Source organism: Amphiura filiformis, chromosome 13, assembly GCF_039555335.1.
Source record: "Amphiura filiformis chromosome 13, Afil_fr2py, whole genome shotgun sequence".
Taxonomy (NCBI): domain Eukaryota; kingdom Metazoa; phylum Echinodermata; class Ophiuroidea; order Amphilepidida; family Amphiuridae; genus Amphiura; species Amphiura filiformis.
This window is the reverse complement of record NC_092640.1, coordinates 59,386,613-59,414,511: the sequence shown is the minus strand read 5'-3', so window position 1 is coordinate 59,414,511 and position 27,899 is coordinate 59,386,613. Positions and strand designations below refer to the sequence as shown.

Genomic DNA, 27,899 nt, shown 5'->3' with positions numbered 1-27,899 from the left:
TGACGATAGATCCAATGGGAAACAAGTGTGTGTGTGTGTGTGGGGGGTGGATGACAAACCATGTGATCTGGGTGATAGCGAAGGGGGGGGGGTCTTAATTCAGTGATCCCAGCGAAAGTATAAAATGGTAAAACAACTTTAAATTGTATATAAAATGCCTAAAAGTGAAGGATAAATCATTAAAATTGTCATTAGATATTTCAAAACGTTTTGGCAAGAACCGAGGAAAGCAGCAGTATTGATAAAGTTTAAGCCCCGTTCAAATGCTGAGCCCTGTCCTATATTTTGTTAAACTTTTAAATCAGTTATCTCCTCTTGGGATTGTTCTTCATTGCCAATGCCATGATTGCTTTTTATAGTCTGGTACAACAGTACTGTTATAATATGTTTGACATATTTTGGATTTTAGTATATTTTGATGTTTTTCATAGTGCAATAGTATTTTGGTCAAATGAATATTTGCGTGCAATATGATGCTTTTCTGATTTAATACTTTTTTTCCCTATAGATGCAATTTTTGATGTATTTTAAAATTTCTTAAAGTGTTTAATATTTTTAATATTTATATGTATGTTCAAATAAGTAATTTTACATGTAATTTGGCCGTTTGGCCACGATATGTGAAAAATAAAATACCGAATATAATAATAATATCTGATTTCTTATACATACTATGTACAGAAATTACAGATTCATGTAAAATAACTTATTTTGTCTTTAATACAGGGCTTAATGTTTGCACATCGAAACTAACAAAGGTGCTGGGCAAGGTGCTAAAATCTAAATTTGGCTGATTCATGGATTTCTACATTCTTCGGATGAAATTACTGAACAGGCTTTTTACAGCCCTACATAGGCCTACTACGCATCAGTCACCTTCGCCATCCTAGAAAATAACGCCACTGAGCTATTATGGAAGTCCCCGGACAAGACAAATTTCAATACCATTTAAAGCTCGAGGTACTTGCCCACTGAAGCATGATTAATAGCTGCTAGTATTGCATAATATTGTAAATCGATTAATATAGAAAAAAATATAGTCTGGTCAGTACTAAAAGCGCAGAGTGATTTACAAATATTACTATAGTCTGGTCAGTACTAAAAGCGCAGAGTGATTTTATTTATTGCATTTTTAATTAAAAGAACCACTTTTTAGGTAAGTTACACAGCTGAACTTGTGATAGTATTGATATACAACAATATCATGGTATAAACAAGAATATGTTCCTTTGGTAAAAATTTCTATTGTCTCTACCCTTAAGATGATCATTTATAATAAATGCTATGTATGGAGCTATATATTGGGATTGAGCTACATGAGAAAACAAAATCTGCATTGATGCACATCAATGATGATAATAAGCAGGGATTTGTAAAGTGCAAAATGTAAAATAATCTTGTAGTTGCTGTACAAAAAAATGATTTAGGAGCAACAGATTAAATAATGAGAATACTAGAAAGATTGGATTAAAAGCTCAGGTGATTTAATAAACTATTACAATACAAATGATAATGCTATATGGGCAATAAGTCAAGCAGTCTGAACAGGACCAGACGTCAAGCAAGGCCCTACACGACCCCCGGCCATGTCTAGCACGAAAATCTGACTGAGTCTAAGCCCCGGGTCTAAGCTGACACGGTCCCAAGCCAAAACCCGATAAGAGAGCAGTCCGAACAGGACCAGACCTCAAGCAAAATAAGGCCCACACGACCCCTGGCAATGTCCGGCAGGAAAATCTGACTGAGTCTAAGCTGACACGGTCCCAAGCCAATACCCGATAAGAGATTGCGCAAGACTCTATACACCCAGGAATCCAGTCTATACAGCCAGATAGCTGTATCAAAGTAAAAATATATTAAACATGATATGAAAAGCAGCATGAAAAATAATGAAAATTAGGTACTTCCATGCATTCTGTGTATCCACAGGTAGGCATGCTCCTGCACTATTTTGCAAAATAGGGAGCATTTTGAGATTAAGAAACATGATATCTGAAACACACAAAAAAGGGATCATTTTCTCAGGACACAAAATTGAAAAAAAGGGCCAATTTCATCCATAGATAAAGAATAATCCTACCTTAAGAGATAATGACAGTTATACAACACATAATCCTGCCTGCATTATTACACAATGCATAAAACATCCATGCATTGTATCATGGAGACTTCCATGGTATAAGCAATTCAATAATTTCATAGGGTTTGTACTTTTCAATGTTAACCTATATTTTTGTCTATATTTTTAGATTAAGAAACTATAATCCTATCAGTAGAGATAGTCAAAGTTATATAACACATAATCTTACCTTCAGAGAAATCATAATCGTATTACACTATAGACCTTTTTCTCGTACGTCACCAATCAATCGATATTGGGGTCCAGCATTCGAGTCATCAGCACCCAAACGCAAATATCGCGCCGGCGCGCACGATCAACTTTGCGCCACTCTAGGCGTCCTGCGCGGAATTGCCAGCTCGCAGTACGCGTTTAGTTCTTCACGGTGTAAAAAGTAAACAAAATTGTGAAAGAAAACAAAGATTGAATTTTAAATAGCATCACGGTTTTTCCGTATCTTTTGTATTTTATGGCATCAAAACAAACTGGAACAAAGGTAACTAGTATACATCCCGTTTAAACAATTATTTTATGGAAGCTAACGTGAAATATGACAAAACAGGAGAAAATACGCAGTATTTGGTGTTTTTACATCGTGGACATGTGAGAAACGCACATGTTGTTTGTTTACATCTCAGACCCCAATATCGATTAGGTGACGTCATCAGAAAAAGGTCTATACGTAAACATCCGTGCATTCTATCGTGGAAGTAAAAGACATGTCTCTTACTTCCATGATTGTGCATATCACTCTTTGTATTGTTTTCTGCCTGAAAACTTTGCAAATTGAAGCATTCCCAAAGCATTTGCGCAATTCTACATTGATCTTGATTTATAGAAGTATACCGCACCAATGTGGATTTAATATACTGTGTGAATTGTATTAAATGAAGCATGTAGGGAACTCATTGCAATTGTGTAGGGCCTGTGGAGACTTGCTAAACTAGTTTGAAGGTATCTTTGGAAAATTGTGAATATAGTTTATTTTTCAAATTAAATTATACAGATGCAAAGTTGAACTTTTTTGCATTCTCTTTCTTTTTTCTTTTTTCCCCCTTCTTTTTTTGCAACGTCTTGTATTTTCATGGTATCCAGAAAGAATTGTTAAAACAAAAGGTTGATATTAATTATTTAATTGATTGGCAGTAGGTTGTTCTGTTTTATATTTTGCAGCAATGATAAAAACAAAGAGTTCTTGCGTTTTGGTTATAACAGCCTTAAGCATGTGACATAGACCTGCAGGTTTTATTAAAGTTTCATATGTGTTCAATTAAAAAGGCAGATTTAAAACATGAAAACTCTATTTATATATATATATTGTACTAGAACAAAGGCTTATTGAATTCAACCTATTTATACTGCCAGATTTTAACCCCAGCCCTTGCTCCCATGTTCACTGCTGTCTTTCTTACAGTGCCTCTGATTGGTTAGTTACATTATATAATCATCTAAATAACCAATCAAAATCGAGCTTTTACATCTCTGAGCAATCCCCTTTAACCCTACAGAATCTTCTTACCATATCTCTGATTGGCTCAATACATAATATATCCCTGTTTGTAACCAATCAACATAGTTCTTAGAGGCCAATAATGTGACTGGAAGTCCCCATGCAAGTTAAAGGTGGGTGGTGCAATTTCATCACACAATGTTTTCTACCTCACATGGAGGCCCATCACCCAAACAAACCTATTCCAAGTTTTGAGTTCAAATTATTGCTCCACAGGTTTGGATTCTAGAAGGAAAATGTGTATCACAGTGTCCCATAGAACTGTACATGAATTCTAGTGTGGTACACCACTAAACTATACCATTTTTTACCCTGATGTGGTATTGACGACTACGTGTTGAGGCAGCTTTTCACTTGTGCATCTGTGTGGCATCTTTAAGCGTGTTTGTGTGTACACCAGCACTTCGAGCGAATACTAGCGACTTGATGCTGCACCTAATGAAATGTGCACTGACGTCACTGCCACATCATAGTGAAAAATTGTATACCTTGTTTTTGTTCATACCATCTAAACCACATATCACATATTTCAGACCTCAAATTGAGTTCTGAGAAAATATGAGCTTATTTCATCTGATACCAAAATTTGCATTTTAATTTGGTTGAGTGTTTTTGACTAGGAATAAAGTAACACACCTTTAAGGGGCTATTTATATGAGGTTGTTGCTACTTCAAGGCAACTCTGCAGCATTTTTGCTACAGCATTTGTGACTTTGACCCATGTCACTGGCTGCCAGCATATATACATAGTCTTATGCTGCAGATAATTGTTGTCTACGAAGACACAGTGCCTGGCAGACGTAATGCTATGTTTGCTGCAATATAAAAACATTGGAGAGTAAAATCAGCCCTCTAGACTACTAGCAATTATATTTTGTAAATTACACAAACTTTTGTCTGTATATGGATGATGCATTGGCAGACATGGACATCTACACAACAGCTGCTGTATGAATGATTGCATCAATATAGCACAGGACTTTGCAGCACAAAGACCTATGTCCATCCTGCTGTGCATCTGTGTAGAGTTCTGCAACAAAGACAAAGTCCATTCAAGTCATTGGAGGGAGGACTTTGTGCTGTTGATTCCAGGACTATCTTGATGCAATCATTCATATGGTAGCTAATGGAGATACGTCCTTCTGCCGCAAAGCCGTATGAATTGTACAGAGCAGATTTTGAAATTATATTCCAGTCAGAGAAATAGATTGTATAATTTGTGCATTTCAGATGCGGATGTCTTTTTTTACGATCTTACCCATCAAATTCCATCACCAGTAGCTAAAATACTTCATAACACCACTTACTATGGATTTCAATGGCCTCATCCCAATGACATAGTTCAATAACCTCAATTAAACAATCATAGTGCAAAATTTGACCTCAAGTTGCAGAGTATGAGTTTTTGTACTCAGAATTTCAAAGATCATGCAATGAATGTACAAATGTATTGGAGTTAAAGAACTGTGCCCTGATAGATCTTGTATTCTTTACATTCGAACTACAAAAGTGCTTCAAAACTCATAAACTTTTCTCCTGCAGAATCGTCAATGCACTACAGGATGTATATGACGACAAATGTTTAATATTATTGCAAGGGAAGCAGTGTGCTTCAGACATCTGATGCATTTTTCAAGTCGTCTTTCTGAATGCCTTTTCAGTTTTAAGAGCCTGAATATTTATGTCTACATTTGAGTGTTTGACTCTGCAGGAATATGCAATTTGATAGAGGAGAGTGAAAATGTACGTATTAAAACAGCACATGTGGATACATGATTTGGACTTTTGAATTAACCCGTGGGCTACTACTGGCTGAATTATCTGTTTGTAATATAAGAGCTATTTTGATTGGCAGCAAAGAGGACTATGTCATGTAATGAGCCAATCAGAGATATGGTAAGAATAGTCAGTAGGTGCTGAATGGGATTAAGCTCAAAAGTGCAAAGATCTAAAAGATCTCTTTTGATTGGTTAGTCAGTTGAGTATATACATTCATTCATATTTTGAGTATATACATTCATTCATATTTTATTTTCATTCATATTCATATTTTATTTTCATCAATCATCAAAATGCATGTAATTATATTGTAATTAAGCAATCAGAGGTGCTGTAAGAAAGACGGTTGTGCGCAATGAGTTAAAGGAATAGCCAGTGATGTATATTTCATCTTGTTTGACGTCATACCTTGCAATGTAATGTATTTCCTCTGAAAATAGTGGCATATAGCTATAATGGGACAGCCTCCCCCATGTGTGAAGTCTTTCCCCTCTCCTCTTGGCTTCCCTGTTCCGGATGCTGGCTACCCAGATTTTTAGGCCCTTTTTATACTATTTAGCCCATTTTGGACAATTTTCATCAGAAGTTACCCCTGTAAAAGTTGCCATGCCTCCACATACCCCCTTTGCCACCCCTGCCAACAAGTCCTGTCTACACTACTGCTCTCAAAACGTTACATTCTAGCTCAAGAACAACTGAGCCAATACTGAGCATGTCTGTACTTCTAAGATACTGGCTGAATGTTTAGTGTTGTCTTGGAAATTTAAAATTGTTTGAAGCTTTGGGTGGACGTTTTTGACATATCATTTGAAATTAACTTTTGTGTTTAACATTTTCAGTCAACTGACAGAATTTACAGATTACTTGCAATAATTGAGGGCTCTCTTCACTCTATCATCACTCGGTTTGCTGTAGTTCTGATTTCCTTGCATCATCATGTTTGTTTTGTATGAAGATTTTGTAAAGATAGTGCATGTGGCAGCTATATGTCATGAACAATAGCAATTTCTTGTGCTCTCATCGATGTTTGGATTGCATCAACAATTCCTATGTTGTAGCCACATAGAGCATGTAGCACATTTACATGTAATGGTAGAGGTATTGATACAGCAGGTGTGGGCAAAAATATGCAAAAGAAAACATCACCTGATTGCTGACAAAGTTGAACAACCTCCTTATTGATTTGAAAAATAAATCGGTAGTATAGGTTTGATAAATAAGAAAAAAGTTGGAAGCAACTTTTGAGTAACTATGGGCCAGTGTTTTTGCATACATTGTTTTTTGTGAAAAATATTATGTTTTACATTCGCTCTTCTGGAGGCCGGTCGAGTGCAGATCCGTCGGAACACGCTTTTCAATACGGAATAAATGCTAACCTCATTGTGACATCATCCAACAGCAAAGTTCATTTCCCATTAAAAAAGCGTTATCGGACGGATCTGCAGTCGACCATTATGTCTGATTTTGGTCGTAAGCTGTGATGTACCAATCACTCAAATAATTCCTTTCTTTTTGGAATTTCTCTTCTCAACTCCTCACTTCAACAAATATATTTTTGTTGTACAATGGGAAAACACTGTGGCCTGCGGCAATGGCAAGATGCATCCAAAACATTGGACTCTATATACTGGTCCTGAATGTCACAACCAGTTCTAATCATAGTTGTATAATAGTGATGTTCATCCCAACATTTCTTGATGATTAACTAGTGACAAATTATAACCTTAACCATGACCCTAAACCCGGGCCCTAACCTCATCATTTAAGAGTCTTGTTTTTAGGAGTCTTTTACAGTGCTTCCATTTGGTTAAGGGTTGACCAAGTATTGTTGGTCGAGGCAGCACAAAAGATCAATTTTCATTGTCTAAATCAATACATTACTGAAAAATAACACCTTGATGTTTTGCAGAAGTTCAGCCTACAAGTCATATACTTTGAAAACTTGCTTGATTTATTTGTTGTTAATGAGTTAAAGGTGATGTGATATCAGCCCTCTTTACAACATAGCTCAAGAACACAGGACCTACAAAAGTATATCTGTGATATTTCAATTCTTCTATATGCTCCCTATGAAATGATCAATGCAAATTTTGCCAAATCTCAATGCCATTCGCAGGATGCTGTGAACGACCAAATCACAACAGTTAAAAATAGTTACTAACCTTAAGTACATGTAATTGTAGTGTTTTGTTTTGAGTTGCAAATGCACAACTGCATAGAATCATTTTGGAATGTTATAAGGCCTTCTGTCAGTCTAAAGCAGTTCAGAGAATTTTCTGGTTTCTAACATTTGTTTGCTTGCATTCAAGTCTAAATATTCTTTTTTTTCTCTCTCTTTTTCTTCTTCTATTTTAGGTGAAGATGGTCTTGGTCTTAGCATTATTGGAATGGGTGTCGGAGCCGATGCAGGACTGGAGAAACTTGGCATATTTATCAAGACAATCACAGCCAATGGAGCCGCCATGAGGGATGGAAGGTACGTCAAAATATTTGGTTCTATGAGTAACGGTTCATGCTTGTGTGAACCCTTACTCAAACAACCTCAAATGGTTTCTAAAATCAGCTATCTTCAGTAGATAGTAGGTGTGTGTGTGGGGTGTTTACATCATACTGTGTTGTCTCTTCTTGCCTCTTACCCTTGTGGAAGCTTTTGTATGCTTGAATGAGTATCCATACACAGGGGTGAACCTGACCAGCCTGTGGGGGATGAGGAGGGGGCTACTGGGACAATGCAAGGACTACATGGACAACATTTACGATGTACATCTTCCATTTGATCAGTTTTTAGACCCCATTTCAGCAATTAAATTGTAAATATTTGCTAACTTGGCACACATTGTCTCTGTTAAGTCATTCTGAGAGTGGCTTAGTGCGATAACCCTCGGAAATTTTGCTTGGTACAACAATGTCCATACATGAGTACTGTACTGGATATAATCCATATATGTCAGTGACATTTCCTAATAAGCACCTGTGAAATTTTCGCTTGTTTAAGAACCCCTTTTTAGTTCACATTTTACGTTAAATTTGATAAACAAACTGGAATGAAAGTTGAAACCACAAATAAAAATGGATGTGACATTACTATTTCTACAATACAATTCCTGTGTTACAATATATGTTTTGTTAGGTATCAAGTACGTCAATATCTGTGGGATGTTGTTGTTAATCACTGTTGGCTCGAATATTTATTGAAAACCGTTGTTGTATGCTTTTCTTGTTTGTAATGAAAACTGAGCTATTTTATATAATTCACCACAGACCAGATATAGACAAACCATGTCAACAAGATAGGTTATGCAACCTTTTAATGTAAATGCAGGTTGCTGTTTATTTTTGCTGGGGTATTTTTTTTTTCATAATAGTTATAGTTGTCACAATTTTTCCAATAATTAGTTTGTGTAGCTTACTCTGACCCAGAATGCTGTTGTGTATAAATGGTTCAAGTTGTTCAGAGTGGCAGGTGGTCAAGTTCACATTATTCCTCCAACTTCATAAAATTAAAAAATTGTAACAACAAAAAATGAATCGAGTAAACAATGTACAAACCTTTTGAGAGTGTAAAGCAAGGGTGTTGAATTATGGAAGGAATTGGGTTAAATCTACCAACATTTCATCAATATATGAGTACATCAAATGATGGAGAGATAATAGGTGGTATTTAGTAGGAGTTAGTTTCAAATTGAAAACTTCTATCGTTAATAATATGGTAAGATTATCATAGAAAGTGTGTTCATGTTAGAATCGGGTAAGGGTGATAAAGTTGGATTGAATGTGAGATATAGGCCCTATAAAATTGCTAGATATAAGAAGTGGGATACGGTGATCAAGTCGGATTGAGTTCTATAATGGCTAGGTTGTTGAGAGGCTAGTAGTGAATTTGCAATCCCATGCATCAAATTGCAATGTATTTAATAACGAGACTGGATAAATAGGTTGCTATATCCTCCGTTAATCCTGGCATACTTTTTTTAATTCTGTTGTTTTGACTACATAAAAATAATCAGGGTAGGCTGTGTGTAATTCTCTGTATTATTTGACCCAGAATAGTCAAACACTTCCAAATAATCATCTTATTTTTTCTCTTTCTTTATGGTCTTCTCAGCTGATGGTAATCTGCCTTCTTACACCAAAGTGCAGAGACTTCAGCAAATAAAATTGCCCGACTAACATGAATTTTGAAAATCTGGGACAAAGAATACCGACCCCAGTTTTGGAAATTCCTGATAAGGTTTTTTTCTTTCTTGACATTTTTGATGCCTTAAAGGTTTTTAAACAGTTTCGTCACAATTTAAAACTATTTTTTTACACATCAGTGAAGTGCTGCAGTAGAAAAAGATCCCAAATGATGTCTATTAAGACTTTCGATTAATGCACTGCGTGCTAGCCATAGGCGTCAACATAAAAAGTTTTGAGATAATTTTCTCAAAATATCAAGAACTATCTCAAGAACAACTGAACCAATACTTGGCTTTTTTGTACTCTGCGTGCATTTTAATGCACTTTTTCATGCCAATTCCAAATATGGTCTTGAAAATGAACATTTCTGACATTTCTGAATTAAAAAAAATTGTTTAACTTTTCTTAAACATCTGCAGTCGACAACCACATCAAGAGAGTATTAAGCCTGTAAAAATTTAAACAAAACCGGACCCTGTCTTCCACAGAGAGTGCAAAAACAAGCAAACTATTTATTTTGTTTGGCCGTATTCTTAGCATGCAGTTTGCAAAGGGAAACAAAACACAGGATCAATTAGCTGTATATGAACAAATTCATAAGGGAGGGAAGGGGTTAAAATCTTGGTTGCGTTTCTTGTGAATGCTTTTAAAATATTGATGTTACTTTTGACTATTTGTCCATTACATTGCAGCTGGGAAGGGACGGGTCATCTTTATAACAGGACTACTTAGGTTTATAGGATTTCAATAATAATGATATATCAGTTTCTTTCCGAAATTGCATTTTGAGATTATCTTTGGATTTCAGATAATTAGTTTTAATTATAAGAAGTCGCACATTTTTGCTTTTGAAGTAGATGTAATGTTAGTTTCACATCCTTGAACTTTGGTATAATGTAATAGCAACAATTTCTCGCAATTCCTGATTTGGCACCGTTGACATTAAAGAAAAACAATTTATCTACCGGTTGTCATGGTGACAGCATAGTTCTTAAGGCTTCCTTTTTTGAATCGCAGGAGTCATCAAACGGAGTCCGTCGCTTTTGAAAACTAACTAGGAAACCGTTTTTGATTACACTGGATGTAAAGCAGCGTATACAGCATAGTGTCCGGTTACAGACATACAAGTCGCGTGCAAACACTGCAGCATTGTTTGCCGTCTTTGATGAGGTTCAGAGCCTTCAGCCCAAGAGAATTTTGCCGTTCTCAAACCAGATTGACAATGTTTAACCTTTGCGCACATACCGCTGCATACCAATTGCCGTCAAGTGGATAAACACCCTCCAATAACAATGCTTGTATACGATTTGTTATCATATCTCGTTTGGAATTGAACAAGAATCGTCTACGATCGCTGATTGTACGAGAGTTTAACATAAGTAACCTCTATCACAAGCTTATTTGTAAATTGTATTAAAGTACAGATTCGACGGAGTCTATAGCGTTAATATGATCTAGTAGTAAGGACTCATGAGTAGAGGGATAGTCAACAATAGTGCAAAGATAATGCATTTGACAGGTAAAAGTAATCAGATACTCTGTGATTCTAAGGTATATGGACCTTTTGTCCCAAGAAGTGCGAGATTGCCGCAGCACGTATTCCTCATCGGCAAATCAAGGGGCCTCAGACCACAAAACATCTTTTCTACAATTTGGATTGGTTATATAGGTCTTGATAAAAAGGTAATACTATTTTCTGCCTCGGTGGGGTTATCAAAGGAAGTTGGAATATATTGCAATGTGGTTCCATGTGCGGTGAGGAGAATATTACATTTGGCGATATTATGCTTGAGGGAGAAAGATGCGGTATGATTAGACGTGGGATGTGATGACCAATGTATAGTCAGCTGAGAGTAAGGAAGGAAGAAGGGAAAGAAAGCAAAAAATGGAGAAAGGAAATGATTGTACTGAAATATAAATAGGTATTACAAGTTTTTGTCCTGCATGTAGGTCATAACCGACATGAACTTACTGGTTGTGGGTGATGTTAATATTATGAGTTGGCAATCATTGGTTACATGTCGGAAGGTATGTTATGTCAAAGATTCACTATGAAATGTTCGCTATGTCAAATATGAAATATGGTTCAAGGGATAGGTCTAGTTTAGGGTTAGGACTAGGGTTAGTGTAATGGTTAGGATAAGGTTTACAGTTATGGTCAGATTCAACATAGCGAACGTTATTTCGAATTTGACATCAACTTACTTTTGACAAGGTGATCCTTCGACATAGTGAACCTTTGACTTACGAACCTTCCACATAGCTGCATGTAGCCAACGATATTCCGCTGCGTATGTGTTTACTGACAAGCAAGGACACGCACATGACATTTCACATTTAAACCACGGACCACTCTGCAAAGGGGGGACATCCTCGTTTCGGAGGTCTGCAAACGACCACAATTTCAGGTGTAATGCATTTGCGAGATGCGCCCTCTATTGTGCATTAATTAAATATACCATCCGCAGTTGCTAGGTAAAATTGCATCTCATACACATACTCACAAACAATGGCGAAAAACATCCTCGGTTTGTCGATTGAATACGGTTTCAGACGTCCATGTTTGCAGAGTCCTAAACTTTGTCCACGTTTGGAGGCAAACACCGTGGGGGGTGTGTGGTGGGGGTGTAGGTATTGTAGTTAAGTGTGGGTAGGGGTTGGTTTGCGCTTGTTTTCACCTACAAACGTGGACTTTGAGTCCACACTTATGTAGTGAAAACCAGAAACTGCGAAATGTGGGACGCCCACGGTCGTAGGACAGCGGCAGAGGGTGACAGCATAACTTTGCATATGGGGTAGGGTCCTCTATGGTAGGTGTAATACCAGGACCACGGTTAGCGGTGAAATATCAAAAAAAGTCCACTTTGGATTATGATATGTCTGTGTGTGTGGGTCCACGGTTTCACTGTTAACAACCACACACACAAAGGGTCCACGGTTGTCGGTAAAGGTGAGTAGGGGTGAGCTTGCGGGGGTGTTGGTATATAGGCCTATATGTGTGGGTGTTAAATGGATAGACTTTCCACCCTTAGCAATACTCTTAAGATTACATGCCCATAGTATTTCTCACAGTTCTCTAACCATTTTGACAAAATGAGATATAATAGATAGAGACTGGGTGTCACAACAGCTCTGTTTTCTATCTAGCAGGCATCACGATTCATTACATCTATGCAAGACATAAGATATACTTTGTGTTATCATATGAAATGGCATTGTACAATTGCCGTCTTGGATTTCAGAGCTGTGGTTGTTGTCTTTTGTTATAGACTTTTAAATGATGGCAATGGATATTGCTCACTTTTACTTATCTCACATCAAGCATGTCTTTATTTTACTTGTTGTAAGAGCACTGTACAATGTCCTATGCATGTCAGTTTGTGACATTAAACTATGTGTGGCATCTTGGGTATTTCTCTCTTTCTCTCTCCCTTCCTCTTCTCTCCAATTCAGTCTCAATCACAGACTTCTTCTATTGCTATTTTCTTGCCTTTCTTTCCCCTCTTTATTTTTATTTCAAACTCTAATGGAGACCCGCAGGTCAAATTGCTAGAATTGAACATTAATCACACCTAAACAGAAACAATGCAATTTGCAGGCAGCAGCTTAATCATCGCCAATATTGCAACATTGAAACAAACAACTATACAAACATCCAATCCAACCTAACCCCAACCCCATCCTTCAGTAGGCAATGAGGATAAAGTGTCTTGCCCAAGGACACGACACGTTGGCACGAGCGGGGCTCGAACTCGCAACCTATGGATTATGAGTCGGGCGCCTTATCCACTCGGCCACACATGCTCCAATACATACCCAGGTAACTGTGGGTGAGGCGATTTTAATTTTAGTGGGGAGATGAGACTGTCAAAACAGCCCCCACTTTACCCCATTAAATTGAAATTTTGGCATCCAAAGAAAGCCTATTATTTTTCTTATTACTGTAGATGGTGTGAACAAAATCTTGTATCGTCATCCCCAATTGTTGGCTGGGCAACAATCACACAGATGGCTTGCTATTCCTGATGGTGTCCTCTGCTTCCAAGGGATTGGTGATTCAACACTGGGTGGAGAAAACAACTTTTCATCTTTTCCTTCCTTCCTTCCTTCCTTCCTTCCTTCCTTCCTTCCTTCCTTCCTTCTTCATTCATTCATTCATTCATTCATTCATTCATTCATTCATTCATTCATTCATTCATTCAAAACAGAAGGGAGTTAGGGTAAAGATGTACACTGCAGTTTTGAAGTTAAATCGCTACAACTACCATCCCATTCGCCTTAACAATAAAACATATTGATGAGGATTATATTTAACATAAAAAAGCAAAATAAAGTTCTGTCTTTAAATTATCGGTAAACTGCTAAATTAGGGAAATCAATAGTAAAATAAAGGCCTGTTTAATCGTCCACATGAAAGAAAATGACTGCGAAAATAAAACTTTATTGAACAGTTGAGTGAATGCTGTAATGTTATACAAAAATAAAACTTATTGAATAGTTTGAGAGTGAATTGTGTAATGTTATACATACAGGTTAATGAACATCTATTAGCCCATTTCTGCATCCTAGATTTTGTAAGAGTCACTTTTTGTTTATCGATAACATGATCAAACATTAACACAAGTTACATTAGCTTGTTTACCCACAGGGACGGCTCTCCCCTTTTACTTTTAGCATGTTCAGACGGGTTTGAACCTTCAAGGTTTTGAAACTCCAAGTTACTCTGAGTTGTGTCCTGGTGTTGACTAACAGGTGCTTGGGGTGTTAGATTTGACCAATCACTATGTACAATCATACAGTGAAACAAAATATTGCACATTTTTTGGGCCAGCCAAATTATAAGGGACAGATTGGATACATCAAGATAAAAATGCTGAATTAAAGAAAGAAAACCAGGACTCCCTATACCCCTACATCAATGTACATAGGGCAGTCAGCTATGGGGATAAAATTAGGGGTATTCAGGTCCTTGCCGACAGTGTGCGTAGACGAATGGAAACAATTCTGTGTCTCTTCTGAAGCATCTTTGTATTGTGTACATCAAGTGCGTCTCTCAAATGCACCCATCATCCATGTCACGCTTGCATTGTGGCAACGATTGCCTCAAGCGCATTCCAAGGGAAACGGAATACCCCAAGTTTTTGCTCCATGCCTGTATCAAGATGGTGGTCGAATCCTGGTTCTCCTTCTCTAATTCTGTGGTCAAACCTCTAATAGCATCCACATGAGTGAAACCCCAAAGGTTCTGGACCTCTAAGTTACTTTTGAGTGTTTATCTCTTGTGCGGCCACATCTTTTGATGTGTACACATATGGAAAAAACTGGAACACAGAACAAATTTGAAAATCTAATAAGAGGGGAAAGTGGGTCTGGCAATCCATAAACAAGTATGAAAGACTATCGCCACAAGTGCACTTTGAGTTTTTTGTGACTTAGAATTTGTGACTTTATACTTTTGGAAGCTACTTTAATGTGTATATTCCCTGCAGACCACTGTCATAGTTTTTTTTTTCTGTGTGTTGGTGGATATCTCAAGACGTGATAATATGGCACTGAGTATAGCTTACTGAATCTGTTGAAGAAGTTTTAAAACCTTGAATAGAAAATCACACATTGTGGACAAACACTGACACCATGTCATCTTCTTCCACATGGAATAAAGTATCACTTTTGCTAGACGTTTTCTTTTTTCTAACTCCCAAAAGTAAAACCTGCTTTTCACCAGCTTATTGTATCCTAATTATTAAGCACTTAAAAGTACTTAGTAATAAGTGAAAAAGTTAATTTGTGTTATTATTTACTGAAACTTTGAAAATCTCAACAAATGTGTCATTTTGTGGACGAACAGTGCACCACCACACCACATTTTGGATCATATTTTCATATCAACAAATTCAAATCACTTCAGACATATCATATAAAGATGTAATTTCATGTTTATCACCTGAATCAAATGTTGTAATAGTTTTACGAATATGACAGCATATCAGACTCTGTATCCCAACCATGTGGAATAACCCATGGTTCCATCATAAAGAGATCCACATTTTGATTCACCCACACCTTTGAACACATTTAACTAATAATGTTGTATGATATTCCTCTTTTCTTTGACACAGGATCAAAGTGAATGATCAGATCATAGAAGTTGATGGGAAGAGTTTAGTTGGAGTAAGCCAGGGATATGCTGCATCAGTGCTGAAGAATACCAATGGCAAAGTCAGGTAAGCAATGTGTGAGGGGATAACAAGAAATGTCTTTAAAAAAGACAATGCCACAAATGAAGATCAAGTTTCGTAATTTTTTATTGATGAGTTCTTGGAATGCTGGTAATGCTCAAGAACTTTCATAATGAAGTGATAAAAACCAACCAGAATGCTACAACTGAGCACCCAGGAATTTTGGTATGAATCTTACTTGTGCCAATCCAGCTTGAAATGTGCGTGTATATGTGGGGGGAGGGGATGGTTAAATAATGGCTGAAAAGAACAAAAAATGGGTAATTTTGCCAAAAGGTGGGGGGACACATCCTTCCAGGATTGAGCCCATGGCAGTGAGTCGGAAATCTCTGTTAATATGAGCTTTCTGAAAAATACCTGACGATGCCAACCTCCCATCATGAGTTTGTTGGCGAAAGATTACATGCATAATTTGCAGGGCTTCATGATACGTAGCATCCAATCTTTCCCTGATATGAACTTTCAGGTAGAACTGTGCATTGATATATGATGATTGATGCTACTGAGCCAAATCATTGCAGACCAACACTGCTGCATAACCTTATATTGTTGTTATCAATGTTGTTGTTGTTATTGTTGTTGTTTTTGTTGTTGTTGTTGTTGTTGTTGTTGTTTTTGTTGTTTGTTTTCAACAAATCCCCTATTCATATTACTCATGCAGATGAACTTGTTCAATCATTGACATGATTCTTCAGAATGTTTTCGTTAAACTTGTGTAGGATGTTCTGGCACCATGAGTAGCCACAGAGTGGATCTGTGTGTAGGAAAAATATGTATTGTTTTGTATGTGGTTGTGTAAAAGAAAAGAAAGAATCACGATCAGCTGTTTGTATCTATTCGAGAATATGGGCAAGCAAAACTTAGTATGATTAAGCAAAACTGGCTAGGTTGTGATTGGCTGATTCAAATATGTCGGAAATAAGAGCACCTTATTGGTTGATTTGTTTGTGCGATCCTGGTTTATTAGAAAGGCACCTGTAATATTGCAATACCAGAATAGGCAGTAGACTTATCCCCCCAAATGGGAGGGGGATACAATACTGCCCCGAACCCTTCCAACCTTAGACTGAGGCAGATTACATAAGCATCTATGAATTGAAACTGAACATACTTACAGAGGTGTCCAATAATACTGGGTTTGTAGAAATACATAAATTAATTTGAACTCCGTTTTCAGGTTTATTAATTAACATTTGTTAGTGTCATTTTGTAAGCCATTCCATGACAACCCCTATACATCTGCAATCGCTGAACTCTCCGTTATTTGACTCGCATATTTAGATAACTTCTTTGTCGAATCAATATTGGACTAGCATGCTTGTGCAATGTCTATATAATAGTTCAAATGTTGTTATTAATTCTTATTATGTAAACAATGATATTTGGATATCAGTGACCTTGGCCTGAGAACCCATCAATTTTAGAAAATCTATTTTTTCTATCTCTCTCATGATATTTGTCTTTGCATAGATTGCGTGTCTCTTGTATGTTTACAGAAGATTACTGTCATTTTTTTCTGTCAATTATCGGTCATATTTGTCGCATTTTGTGGACCAATTTGACATGCTCTGTCTGTTTGTTGTCATTTGGTCTATGAAATGTCCATAGCGTAGGTATTGGGTGGTTGTCAGTAATGTTTTAATTTTGTGTCATGGAAACTGTTGATGTCAGGTGCATTAAAAAAAAAAAAAAAAAAAAGATTTGTCTCGAGTGGTTTGAAAACAAATGCAAAATGCAATTTTTTTTTATTATTGGTATTTTGAGAAAAAAAGTCTGATTTTCGCTGAATTTATTCAGAAGAAACTAACAATTTTTTTTTTAAATAAAAAAAATTTCTGCGTTTCTTTTTTCCCCAAATTTCGCGATTTTACAAATGCGTGTGCAAGCTTTGAGACGTACCTTTGGCCTTATCTGCATCTAAAAGTACAAAATCCAATTTCCAGAAGGTTTTTAACCATATTCCACTTTTAGCTTCAGTTTTTTGGATTTCCAGAATTTTGTGGAATCGAAGTAGTTTCCCATTAATAATACATGCAATTAAGCAGGTGCATTAAAACTGTGTCATGTAATGCGGGGTTCAGTGCCAGCACATATGCTCATACCCCATAAACTAATGTCAAAGGTCAAACTGAGCAAGTGAATGCAGGTCTTAGAACTTTGCCTTCAGGAGGTAGACACTGACACTCTAGATTTGGTCAACACAGTTTCTTACCAATGTCAAGATGCCTTTTCCATTTTCAAAGTTGGTGGAGCATAAATGTTTTCCCGAGTCTGGATAAATAAATCTTGAATTCCAAAGTCAATGTTGTCCCCGTCATATTTAATTCATACCCAAGATAGTGGAATATAGAATGGCATGTATCCTTGAGTTGATTTTAATGCTCGCTTGTAAGGTTTGATTCCTATGTATGTACGATTGATGCTACTGCAATTTAATAATTAAATACATTAAATTGACCAAGAAATACGAGGAAAATTTGTTTCATGCATGAGAGATTGCTGTCAATTATATGTCCTGATAGCTATGACTATTCAGAAATTTGGCGATTGACAGCCGGGAATGTGTATTGTATGTTTTGCTGGTTGCGTATTGTAGGTAGGGTGCTGGGCCGGCACTTGTGCAGCACTCTGCCAGCACCCCGCATGAGTGAATCAAATTTGCTATACAATGTGCCATGTTGGGTAGGCTCCGTTGTTTGGAAATAAAATGTTTCACAGTCAAAAATTTGCTGATTGTTCCTTTAAAATCAACAACATCCAATTGATCTTTTCTGTTAATCTCATAATTACTTGCGATTAGACTCAAGATGTCATCATTTGACGTCACACAAATGCGAACATCGTTAGCGAACATCGTTACTGCGCATCACAAGTCGGCGTATCGTCAAATGAGTACATATCTCGGGTCTAACCAGAAGGAATTATGGGATTTGCCAAAAAAGTCAATTGACATGTTCAAGATGATGGAGTTTTCAAACAACCTGCTGGTGTATCTTCAGGGGTGTAGCCAGCGTTCTTGGGCAGGGGATGGAAAGGCAAAATCAAGTATTTCTACCCAGTATTGATGATTGGAGGAGAAGTAAGGGAAAAATACTTTGGCCCTGCTTACGAGGGGGTATCCAAAAGTTTTTGACATCACCCAGAAGTGAAAGACCTATACCAATGAAATTTTGTCAGTGTAATCACTGGTCCTTATGTACATTATGGTCCAAAAATGGTCTCATAAGTATGTTTACTTTCTTCACAGGTGGCGCTAGATGGGAAGTAGGCGCATAACCTTTTAATGATAAGATCCTCAACTTTCTTGAGTTTTTTCACTGTGGCCGCATCATCCGTAAGTGATGGACGTCCACTTCTTGGCTCATCTGTGAGGGACATGTGGCCAGTTTGGAAATTCCTTTTTCAAAAAGTAATAGTGCCAAATGATGGGCAATCATCACCGTAGATTGCTTTCATTTCATCATAGATTTTCTGAGCATTGTAGGCCTAACCCTTCAAATGCAGGAACTTAATCACGCTGCGTGCCTCAATTTTCACCATCTTGCAGGTTATGCACCTACTGCCCATCTAGCGCCACCTGTAAAGAAAGTAAACATACTTATGAGACCATTTTTGGACCATAATGTACATAAGGACCAGTGATTACACTTCTGGGTGATGTCAAAAACTTTTGGATACCCCCTCATATATTGATGGAGTATGTATATACCTGGTATCAGGTTTTTTTTACAAGGACTTTATACAAAAGTTGTCCTGCTTCCAAAAAGGACTTTTATCTGCAGCACATGAAACTGTGTATCTTGTAAGTGACATCTGCTTGTACTGTAAGTAATTGTATCAAGTACATGTGCTTTAAAAGAACCTCTTTGCGTGCAATTTATAAGCCTCTCACGATAAATAAATCAATTATTAGTCCTTTTGTTTTTCTTTGTGCACTATTTGGGACACCTATCTTCAGTAGATAGCGCAATAATTTTGTAAATTTGATACTGGCATACGCTGCAAAAATAGAAAGTAAAATGAAAGTTTCACAGTTAGAGCCATGGTACTTACTAGCTGTCAGCAGTAATACTGGTTTCCTCTAGTTTCAATCCTGCATCTTGACACCAGTCGGATTACGTAGAGTAGTTCTGTGGCCGCAGGACTGTGTACTTTATAGTTTAAGAATGGCAAGATAGAAATGATTGAAATGCAGAGAAATGATCAACGGAGAATATATGAATGAAAAGAAGACAAAATGGACATTGTTAATATCTAGAAACACTAGAGAATCATCGGTCAGTCTACCAACAGCATTACAACGCTGATGACGGAGAATGGTTTCTCTGAGATATTTGGTTGGCAGATGACTTTATATCATATGTACGGGAACTTAAAGTTGATTCTCTGTGAAATTGGCACCTTGGGTCCTTACAGCAAAATAAAATATTTAAAAGCCAATGTTTAAAATTACAATAGTATAAATATCAATTATCAGAATGGCCTGAGGAATACCTTTTTGTTTTTATTAGGAAGTGTGAGAGCTAAGTTATAAGTAGATGTGATTTTTTTTGTCTAATTTCAGAAGGATCTACACTTTTAAAGTTGGTAAACACCTTTGTAACACTTCAATGTGTTAATCTTTATATGTAAAGGTATAGGAGGTATTTCACATGTTTAACACCTAAACACGTTAACATTGTAAATGTTATTGAATATTAAAGAGGCATGGTCCGATTGAACATGTTCTGTTTTCTGTCTTAGATTGATGTCTACTATTTTAGGATATGACACACACTTCTGGTGTGGTAACCACAAATCACTATATTTTGGTTCACACCATTTAAATGAAACATATCTCAGCGTTAGATTTCACTCGGGCAATGAGAAAAATATGAGCTTTCTTCTTATACCAAAATCTCAGTTCCGATGAATAAAAATGGCGGACGAGGCTGTTGATTGGGTCACACACCTTTAACATTTCAACATTTTAATTTTAACTGATATAAGCTGTGGTGTTAATAATTTACACTATTATAAACATGTTTAAATGTTGATTATATGCAGCACCTGCCATGCATGTGTTTACTTATAAAATACTAAAATTACATGTCAAAGTGTTTTGAAAATGTTAGCCGTTGACTTTTACAGTTTGTGTGTGTTTCAGTTGCGTGGGTGGGGGGGGGGGGGGGGGGGGGCCGGGAAAAAGAAAAAAGTGCCCCTCTGACAAAAAATGAAACAGAAAATCTGGAGGGCAAAGGAAAAGAAAAGGGGACAGGGAGCGCCTTTTCAAACAAATTCACCCCGATCATGAACTAAAATAGTGTAAAATACAACAAATTTGCACATTGTCACAATATAGCCCTTTTCATATCGATCATGGGCTAAAATAGTGTAAAATATGACATTTGTATGCGCTTATGTGCTTTACATCGTCACAATAAAGCCTTTTTGGAAGCTTGAAGACACATACAATCTCTCTAAAAACTGCAATTGTTTTCATCTGTGCCCCCTAAATTTTATTTCCCCCCCCCCTTGACCAAGAAAGCTGGCTATGCCCCTGGTGTGTTTTCTTGTAATTTGTAAGAAGCATTCTTGAATATGTTATGCGGTTGAACCCTTTGCTAAGGAGGTTATTAGGTTTCTTGGGTGAGAAGTTCAAGATGACTTGATGGGAAGTTAATTAATGGTGATTATGGTAATGCAAACTGAAGAAAAACAGGAAATATACATGAATTGAAAAGAATGCATATAGATTCATGGTCAATCCATTATAGGGTTGCCAGTTTTACCACCAGATTGGGTGTACTGAGTGAGCAAATTCAAGTTGTGAATGGATGAAGTTATGGGAAATTGTAAGCAGATTGAGTCCTATAGGGTTAAATTGGGTGATAAAGTATGGGTAAGTGTGAGCCAAAATAGTCTCGTACAACTCTGGATTATATATACATGTAGACATCAGGAACGAGGTAACAAAGAATTTCACTTAAACCTGGAATGTGTTTTGGTATATTTTGATGGAGGTGGGAATGCATTATTCAGGATATTATGGGTAAGCAGCATGCTTTTTGAATATCTTTATCATATCTTGGTGTAGATTATTCATCCAGTACTTCAAAACATTATTTTGTAAATTAAATCTAATACTGGAACTAAAATTTGCAACTCACTTTGCTACGTTGCGTCCGAAAGCATCGGACTTCATCAGGCATCTGATTGATGATGTTGTGATGACGTCAGATGTTGTGACGTCAGACTTTGCAGTTTTGTAGAGACTTGCTTCTTAGTTAAAATGGAACTTGTTTTTGACCCTTATTATGAGCTTCAGTAGAAATGTGGTAATTAAAGTGTGCTATGTACAAGCATACCCACAAGTTTTAGCACACTTTACAGAAATTTGCTAACCACTTGGCACTGGCCCAAGATACATCCTATAAATCATTTTGGCAACAATCAGGGACTTGCAGCTATAAGTGCACACCCTATACATACCACAATAAACCATCGCAACCAGGATCAACTCTCTGAGTTCTCGTACTGGTATCCGAGCCAATAAGCAGTTAGTTCCTTTTTGAAGTTGGAATTTATTCTATTCACAAGAATAAACAGAGACTGCACCGGGCTTGTTAGTTATTTGTTGGATGGCCGAAAATGTTAGGTAACAAATGGGGATAACGCACAGAAATGTGACCCGATGTTCTTATCTTTAGAGACTGGGCAAAAAGGAATTGTAACTTTGCAGGCTATTCACCAGGATTGTCAATATGAAAACAGGAAGTGGGATTTGATGCCCTGAAAGGTATACATCAAATAACACTCTAAACAGTGACATTCAATGACAGATCCTAAAGTTGATACATGTCAAGTAATCCCCCTTCACTCTAGTCCCACATACCGTAAAAGCGCACATTTTTTTGCACGATTATTTGTTCACGCTTTGCCAATTTTGAATTGTTTCACTTATTTTAAAACTTGTGAAGCTCCTTACTTTGGGTTATTCCAGCTGAAATTCATACTCCCCCTGTGGAAGATTTTGGAATTATTTTCCACAGGGGGAGTATGTATTTCAAATGGTCTGAGTTAATCATTTTGAAACCCATACTCCCCCTGTGTTATGGCTTTACCTATATCTTCCACAACAGCATGGAGTAAGTATTTTAAATGGCAGTTACCCAATTGTGTGTTCTACTCAAAATTGATACTCCCTCTGTGGCAGACTTTAGCTAAATCTTCCACAAGGGTAGTGTGAATTTTAAATGGAAGAGCCCATTGACCCGTACCCAAGGAATATATTGATTTTGTTATTTTTGCAATAGCTGCTTCAACCGTGAAAAATAAACATATCACAAAAAATTGCCACCTTGACTGTACTTTTGTACGTATATTGGAACTTAAAACCAAATTCTGAGAACTTCATTCTGCGTCAGTAATCATGCACGCAACATGTGCAACAATGGATTTGAATTCCACCTTTTTCAATGATACCTCCAATGAAAACGTTCGACTATAGACATCATCAAAATGGGCTGTTCTAGATGAAATCCATACACCCTATGGAAGACATGACATTAATATTCCACACAAGGAGTGTAGATTTCAAATGGGGTTACCTGAATGGGTGACTCCATTTGAAATCTACACCCCTGTGTGGGAGATTAAGGTTATGCCTTCTGTAAGGGGTGGATGGATTTCAATTGGCATAGCCCAATTGACCTACTCTAACTAGCCAAGAGGCTGTCCATTATCTCCTCATAACCCCAGATGTCCTCATCGTATCTAGGGAAACCCCACATCCCGCGGCAAAGGCTACTCTGAGGCTTAAGTCACGCATGTTGCGACAGATTTATACAATCTAATTCTCACACCTATAACCTTTTCAATTGCGACCAAATTGTCACTTCAAATGAAGTTGACAATAAGTGGATTGTAGCTTAAAAGGAGGAAGGTGTTTTAGCTGTTTTATTAGTGTTTTTAGATGCTGTAGGCTGTAACTTAGGGAGACATGTGTAGCAGCAGAGGTATAGAAACGGACACAAGTTGCTGTAAATGTTTTTTGTATTGCCTGTATTGGTAAATACATTAAGATCACTCATATGACAAAACTTGGTAGGGGTTTATCGTGACCCGAGTTTCATCTTGTTATAGTTCATAGTATTCAGAGCTCGCACCTCTCCTGCTATAGGGAAAAGGGGGGGTAGAAAGTGAAAAAATTTGCTGGGTGGGTTAATTGTTTCAACCTGTGCTTATAAGGTATATGACATTTTTTGTTCTGGCTATATGTGGATATAGTGCCCTTTCTATCTTTCTCTAATTGTGTATTTAGAGCAACAATTAAAAAATACATACATGTAAATAGTGTTAAACAACATGTTTATTAATCCTAAGTTATGTTAATAACATGCTGAATCAGTGTGAATTAACACTAATTATGTGTTCATTAAGTGCTGCTCTAAATACACACTATATCATGTTTAAATATAAACATTATTTGTGTTTGCAGTGTAGTTTTTGAGAGGGGCTATACAAATTATTTTTATGCAGTGTATATCCTTGGTATGTATGGTCTTTTCAAAAACAAAATTTTATCTGAAACAAAAAGGTGTACAATGTAACTCAGCCACTTTATTTAGACACAATGGCATTTCCCATCACACCATGGCTTCTTCTAATAAAGAATAGTGTCCTAAAAGCTTCAACCCTAAATTGCTACTATTAAGGCCAGTTAGAGTATAGTTAGCTGTTGTGAATTGGTCCAATTGTGGTATCCTCTAGCAAAAATGCTTGAATCGGGCTTGACAAAGAATTCAAATATCGCAGTTACACTTTTGTAGGTCTTGTGGTTCTTATGATGTAAAAAGTGTCAAAATGAAACATCTTCATAAGCGGACACATATCTCAAGAACCACAACACGTAAGCAATTTTTGAAAGTGCATGTTTTTCATCCCATGCCCATTCAAATCTGCAAGGTGTAACTTTTCATTAATCCCCTAATCTAGACGATGAAAATTTATTTTATGGAGTTGAATAACTGTGACTACCCCAACACACCTTAAATTGTATCTGATATCACTCACATCCTTTAAAGGAAAGACATGGATGGAGGAAGAGTACATAAGGTGGTTTTGCTTACTCTATTTTTTGTGTCCATACTATTACTTACTAGCCCTGATTTCCTATCGGTACGTGAAAATCAATATTCTAGGCTCGTCTTTTATATCTTTCAAAGCCGCTATCTTTCTTTTCTTTAACCTTCCCCATAGTTACATCAAGTCTGCTGGCAGGTTGCCGTCAAAACTAATTGGAAAATTTTAATTTAAAAAGGATCTAAACAGTATTTAAAATCAGAATGATGCAAAATTAACGTACTGTTTTCAGTGGTTATCATACTTTGTTACTAGGTATTTTTTGGGAAGATGTGTCGTCGTTTGTCTGTTTAAGCCCCTTTACTAGCTGTGTGCATGGTGTTACCCATCAAAATATTGATCCTGGCACCCACGTTGTAAAAATGCTTTGATAACAATAATTTAATAAGCGTTTGTCATGCCCGCAAGTTGACGGTATTGGTATGAAGGTTACAGTGAGAGGAAACGCATATGCATGCGTATAGACGGGAGTGAGTCCCTGAATGATAACAACATGCAAATGAGTGTGAAATTCAATGAAAGCAAATGGGTGATATAGGGCAATTGCATTATTTGATGGCATGAGAGTTCAAAGTTATGAACAATATTTGAAAAGAATTGTGTTTGCTGCAGATGTTTATAAAATTTTTCACAATGTTGGAACTTTTTATTATTTCTTGACATAAACATGATGTTGGTCCGTCCTCTGGTTGGACAAATCTGAACTGTATAGAGAGTATATTGGCCAAAATAGAATTGTAAATCTGACTAAGAAAGTAGGCCCCTTTATCTCTCTTCATATTGTTTTTATGATTTAAGGGTATATGAGGTATTGTTGGTCGAAGCAGCAAAAAAAAATCGATTTTCATTATCTGAATCAATATATTATTGAAAAATAACACTTTGCAAAAGTTCATTCTACAAATCATATAATTTGAAAACTTGCTTATTTTATTGTTGTTAATGATTTATGTACGTTTTACAAAAGTGTTGTTGTTTCAGCCCTCTTTACAACATAACCCAAGAACCACAGGACCTACAAAAGTATATCTGTGATATTTGAATTCTTCTACACGCTCGCTATGAATTGAGCAATGCAATTTTTGCTAAAGCTCACTACCATTCGCAAGATGCTGTGAACTACTTTTTATTGCTGCTTCGACCAACAATGCATCGTATACCCTTAAAACGATTCTTTGATGTCTCAAATTCAACAGGATCAAAAAGTTGTGTTTGATATATCTCCAAATAGATGCACATGTAACTCAACACTGGCATCATTTACTTTGAAAAGATGCATACACACTTTTTTGTTGAACGCTTATGATGTTAGATTATTTAGCACTTTGTACAGAACCTGTTCCGAGAACCCTTCCCAGCTACAAATTATAGACGAATAATCCAATAACGCACCAGTTCTATGTCACAACATAGAGGGCGTTGGCCTACTTAGATTGTAACAAATACATCATCAGCATTCGGTGTACTTTCATGCAAACAGATCAATCGTTATACAATTTTGTTTTGCTCAACGAAACCAGGTCATTAACTTGTAATCATATCGCGTTCTAAATTTAGCGATCTTTGCAAAAGTACTTGCTCTTTTAGCACATTTTCAGAAGTTAATATGCTTTTGATTAAAAACACGAGTTGCGTTCAAATTTTGCTGAGCAGAATGTTGGCCTGGTAATTTTAGGAATTCTATTAAATTGCGGTAAATTAAATTTGAGATAATATGAACGCATCTAGGTGTGTCAAAAAAGTTCCAAGTATGGAAATGTTGCCGTTTAAATGGTATAGGCAAGACGTATCATACAGACTTAGATTTTTGTTCAGAAGTTCTTGTGTTAGAAAAAACTTAAAAATTAGAGCTATCACAAAATGTGTCCCAAATTGGTGATGTCCCATCGCACACGTAGAAAGAAAGCTGATATTTTTATTAGTACAGGAAAAAAATCTGCATATATGGCAGCAGCCGCAAGCCTAAGGAATTCAGCTGTAGTCTGTGAATCGATAAAGTTGTACGGTGGCATAAGGTGGTGAAATAACGCTAGGGTGAATTACACACTAAATCAAACATGTTGGCAGTCTTGCCAAGTCACTAGATAAACCACCTAATTGGGCTGATTTTGTGTTGGTGGAAAATGTTGCATAATATCAGTAATTGCATTGTTTGTAACTTCTTCTTGGGGGTACTTGGCATGTTAAGGTGGTACGGGTATGTGCAAAAGGCATGGTTCCGTTCCCCTTTTCATTCTTGACGACAGTTTAGAAGACCCATGTTTGGAGATTATTCTTCAGTTCTTTAGCTTTAAATTCAAACAAATGACGCTGTGTATACTTGCTAAGCCTGATTATGTTGTCTTACCAAGCTACGCCACTGCATGGTGTCATGAGTGACTGGTCCTCAGTTCCAAGCCAACTTTACACACAGAGTACATAATTCATTTGCAACTTTTTGATCTGCATCTATTCTGCAATTCTCTTGCAAATATTCAAACTCAGCAAGATCATTTTATGCCAAGAAAATTACTTTGAAAACCTTCCAAAAGTAAGAGAAAAACCAGGAGAATAGTTAAAAATTGATGCTTGTATGTCATTTCCACATCTTCAAGAAAATTGGGTTGGAAATCGGGATTTTAGTCAACTTTCGTTATAGCACTGAAATGCTTTAAACATATCTGGCAACACTGCACCTAAGCTAAATTGGGCAGTCCAAAGGAATATTGTACCAACTGTTAGATGTGTTATATATTGTGCAACTTAGAATGATTAAATTGACGATATGCATGGAATGGATTTTGGGGTTATCGTAGGCAAGGTTGTCTCTTTGGTAGAGGAGGATGAATTTGATGGGTGTAAAAGTGAGATAGAAATGACTTGTTACTTTCTAATCTTACTTGAGATGGGATTATTTGCTTTAATTCCATACTAGATGTGCACTTTTAGTATCTGATGATGAGGTTTGAGG

The 27,899-nt window shown here is 36.8% G+C and overlaps 1 protein-coding gene across 1 annotated transcript in view; it reads left to right on the top strand.

Annotated features, from left to right (window-relative positions):
* The window catches only part of LOC140167791 (uncharacterized), a 144,775-nt gene that overhangs the window by 27,336 nt on the left and 89,540 nt on the right, over positions 1-27,899 (top strand). Inside the window, exons 4-5 of the mRNA XM_072191084.1 lie at positions 7,764-7,884; positions 15,707-15,811. Of these exons, the coding sequence (XP_072047185.1) occupies positions 7,764-7,884; positions 15,707-15,811 (226 nt within the window). The remainder of the gene's footprint in view (positions 1-7,763; positions 7,885-15,706; positions 15,812-27,899) is intronic.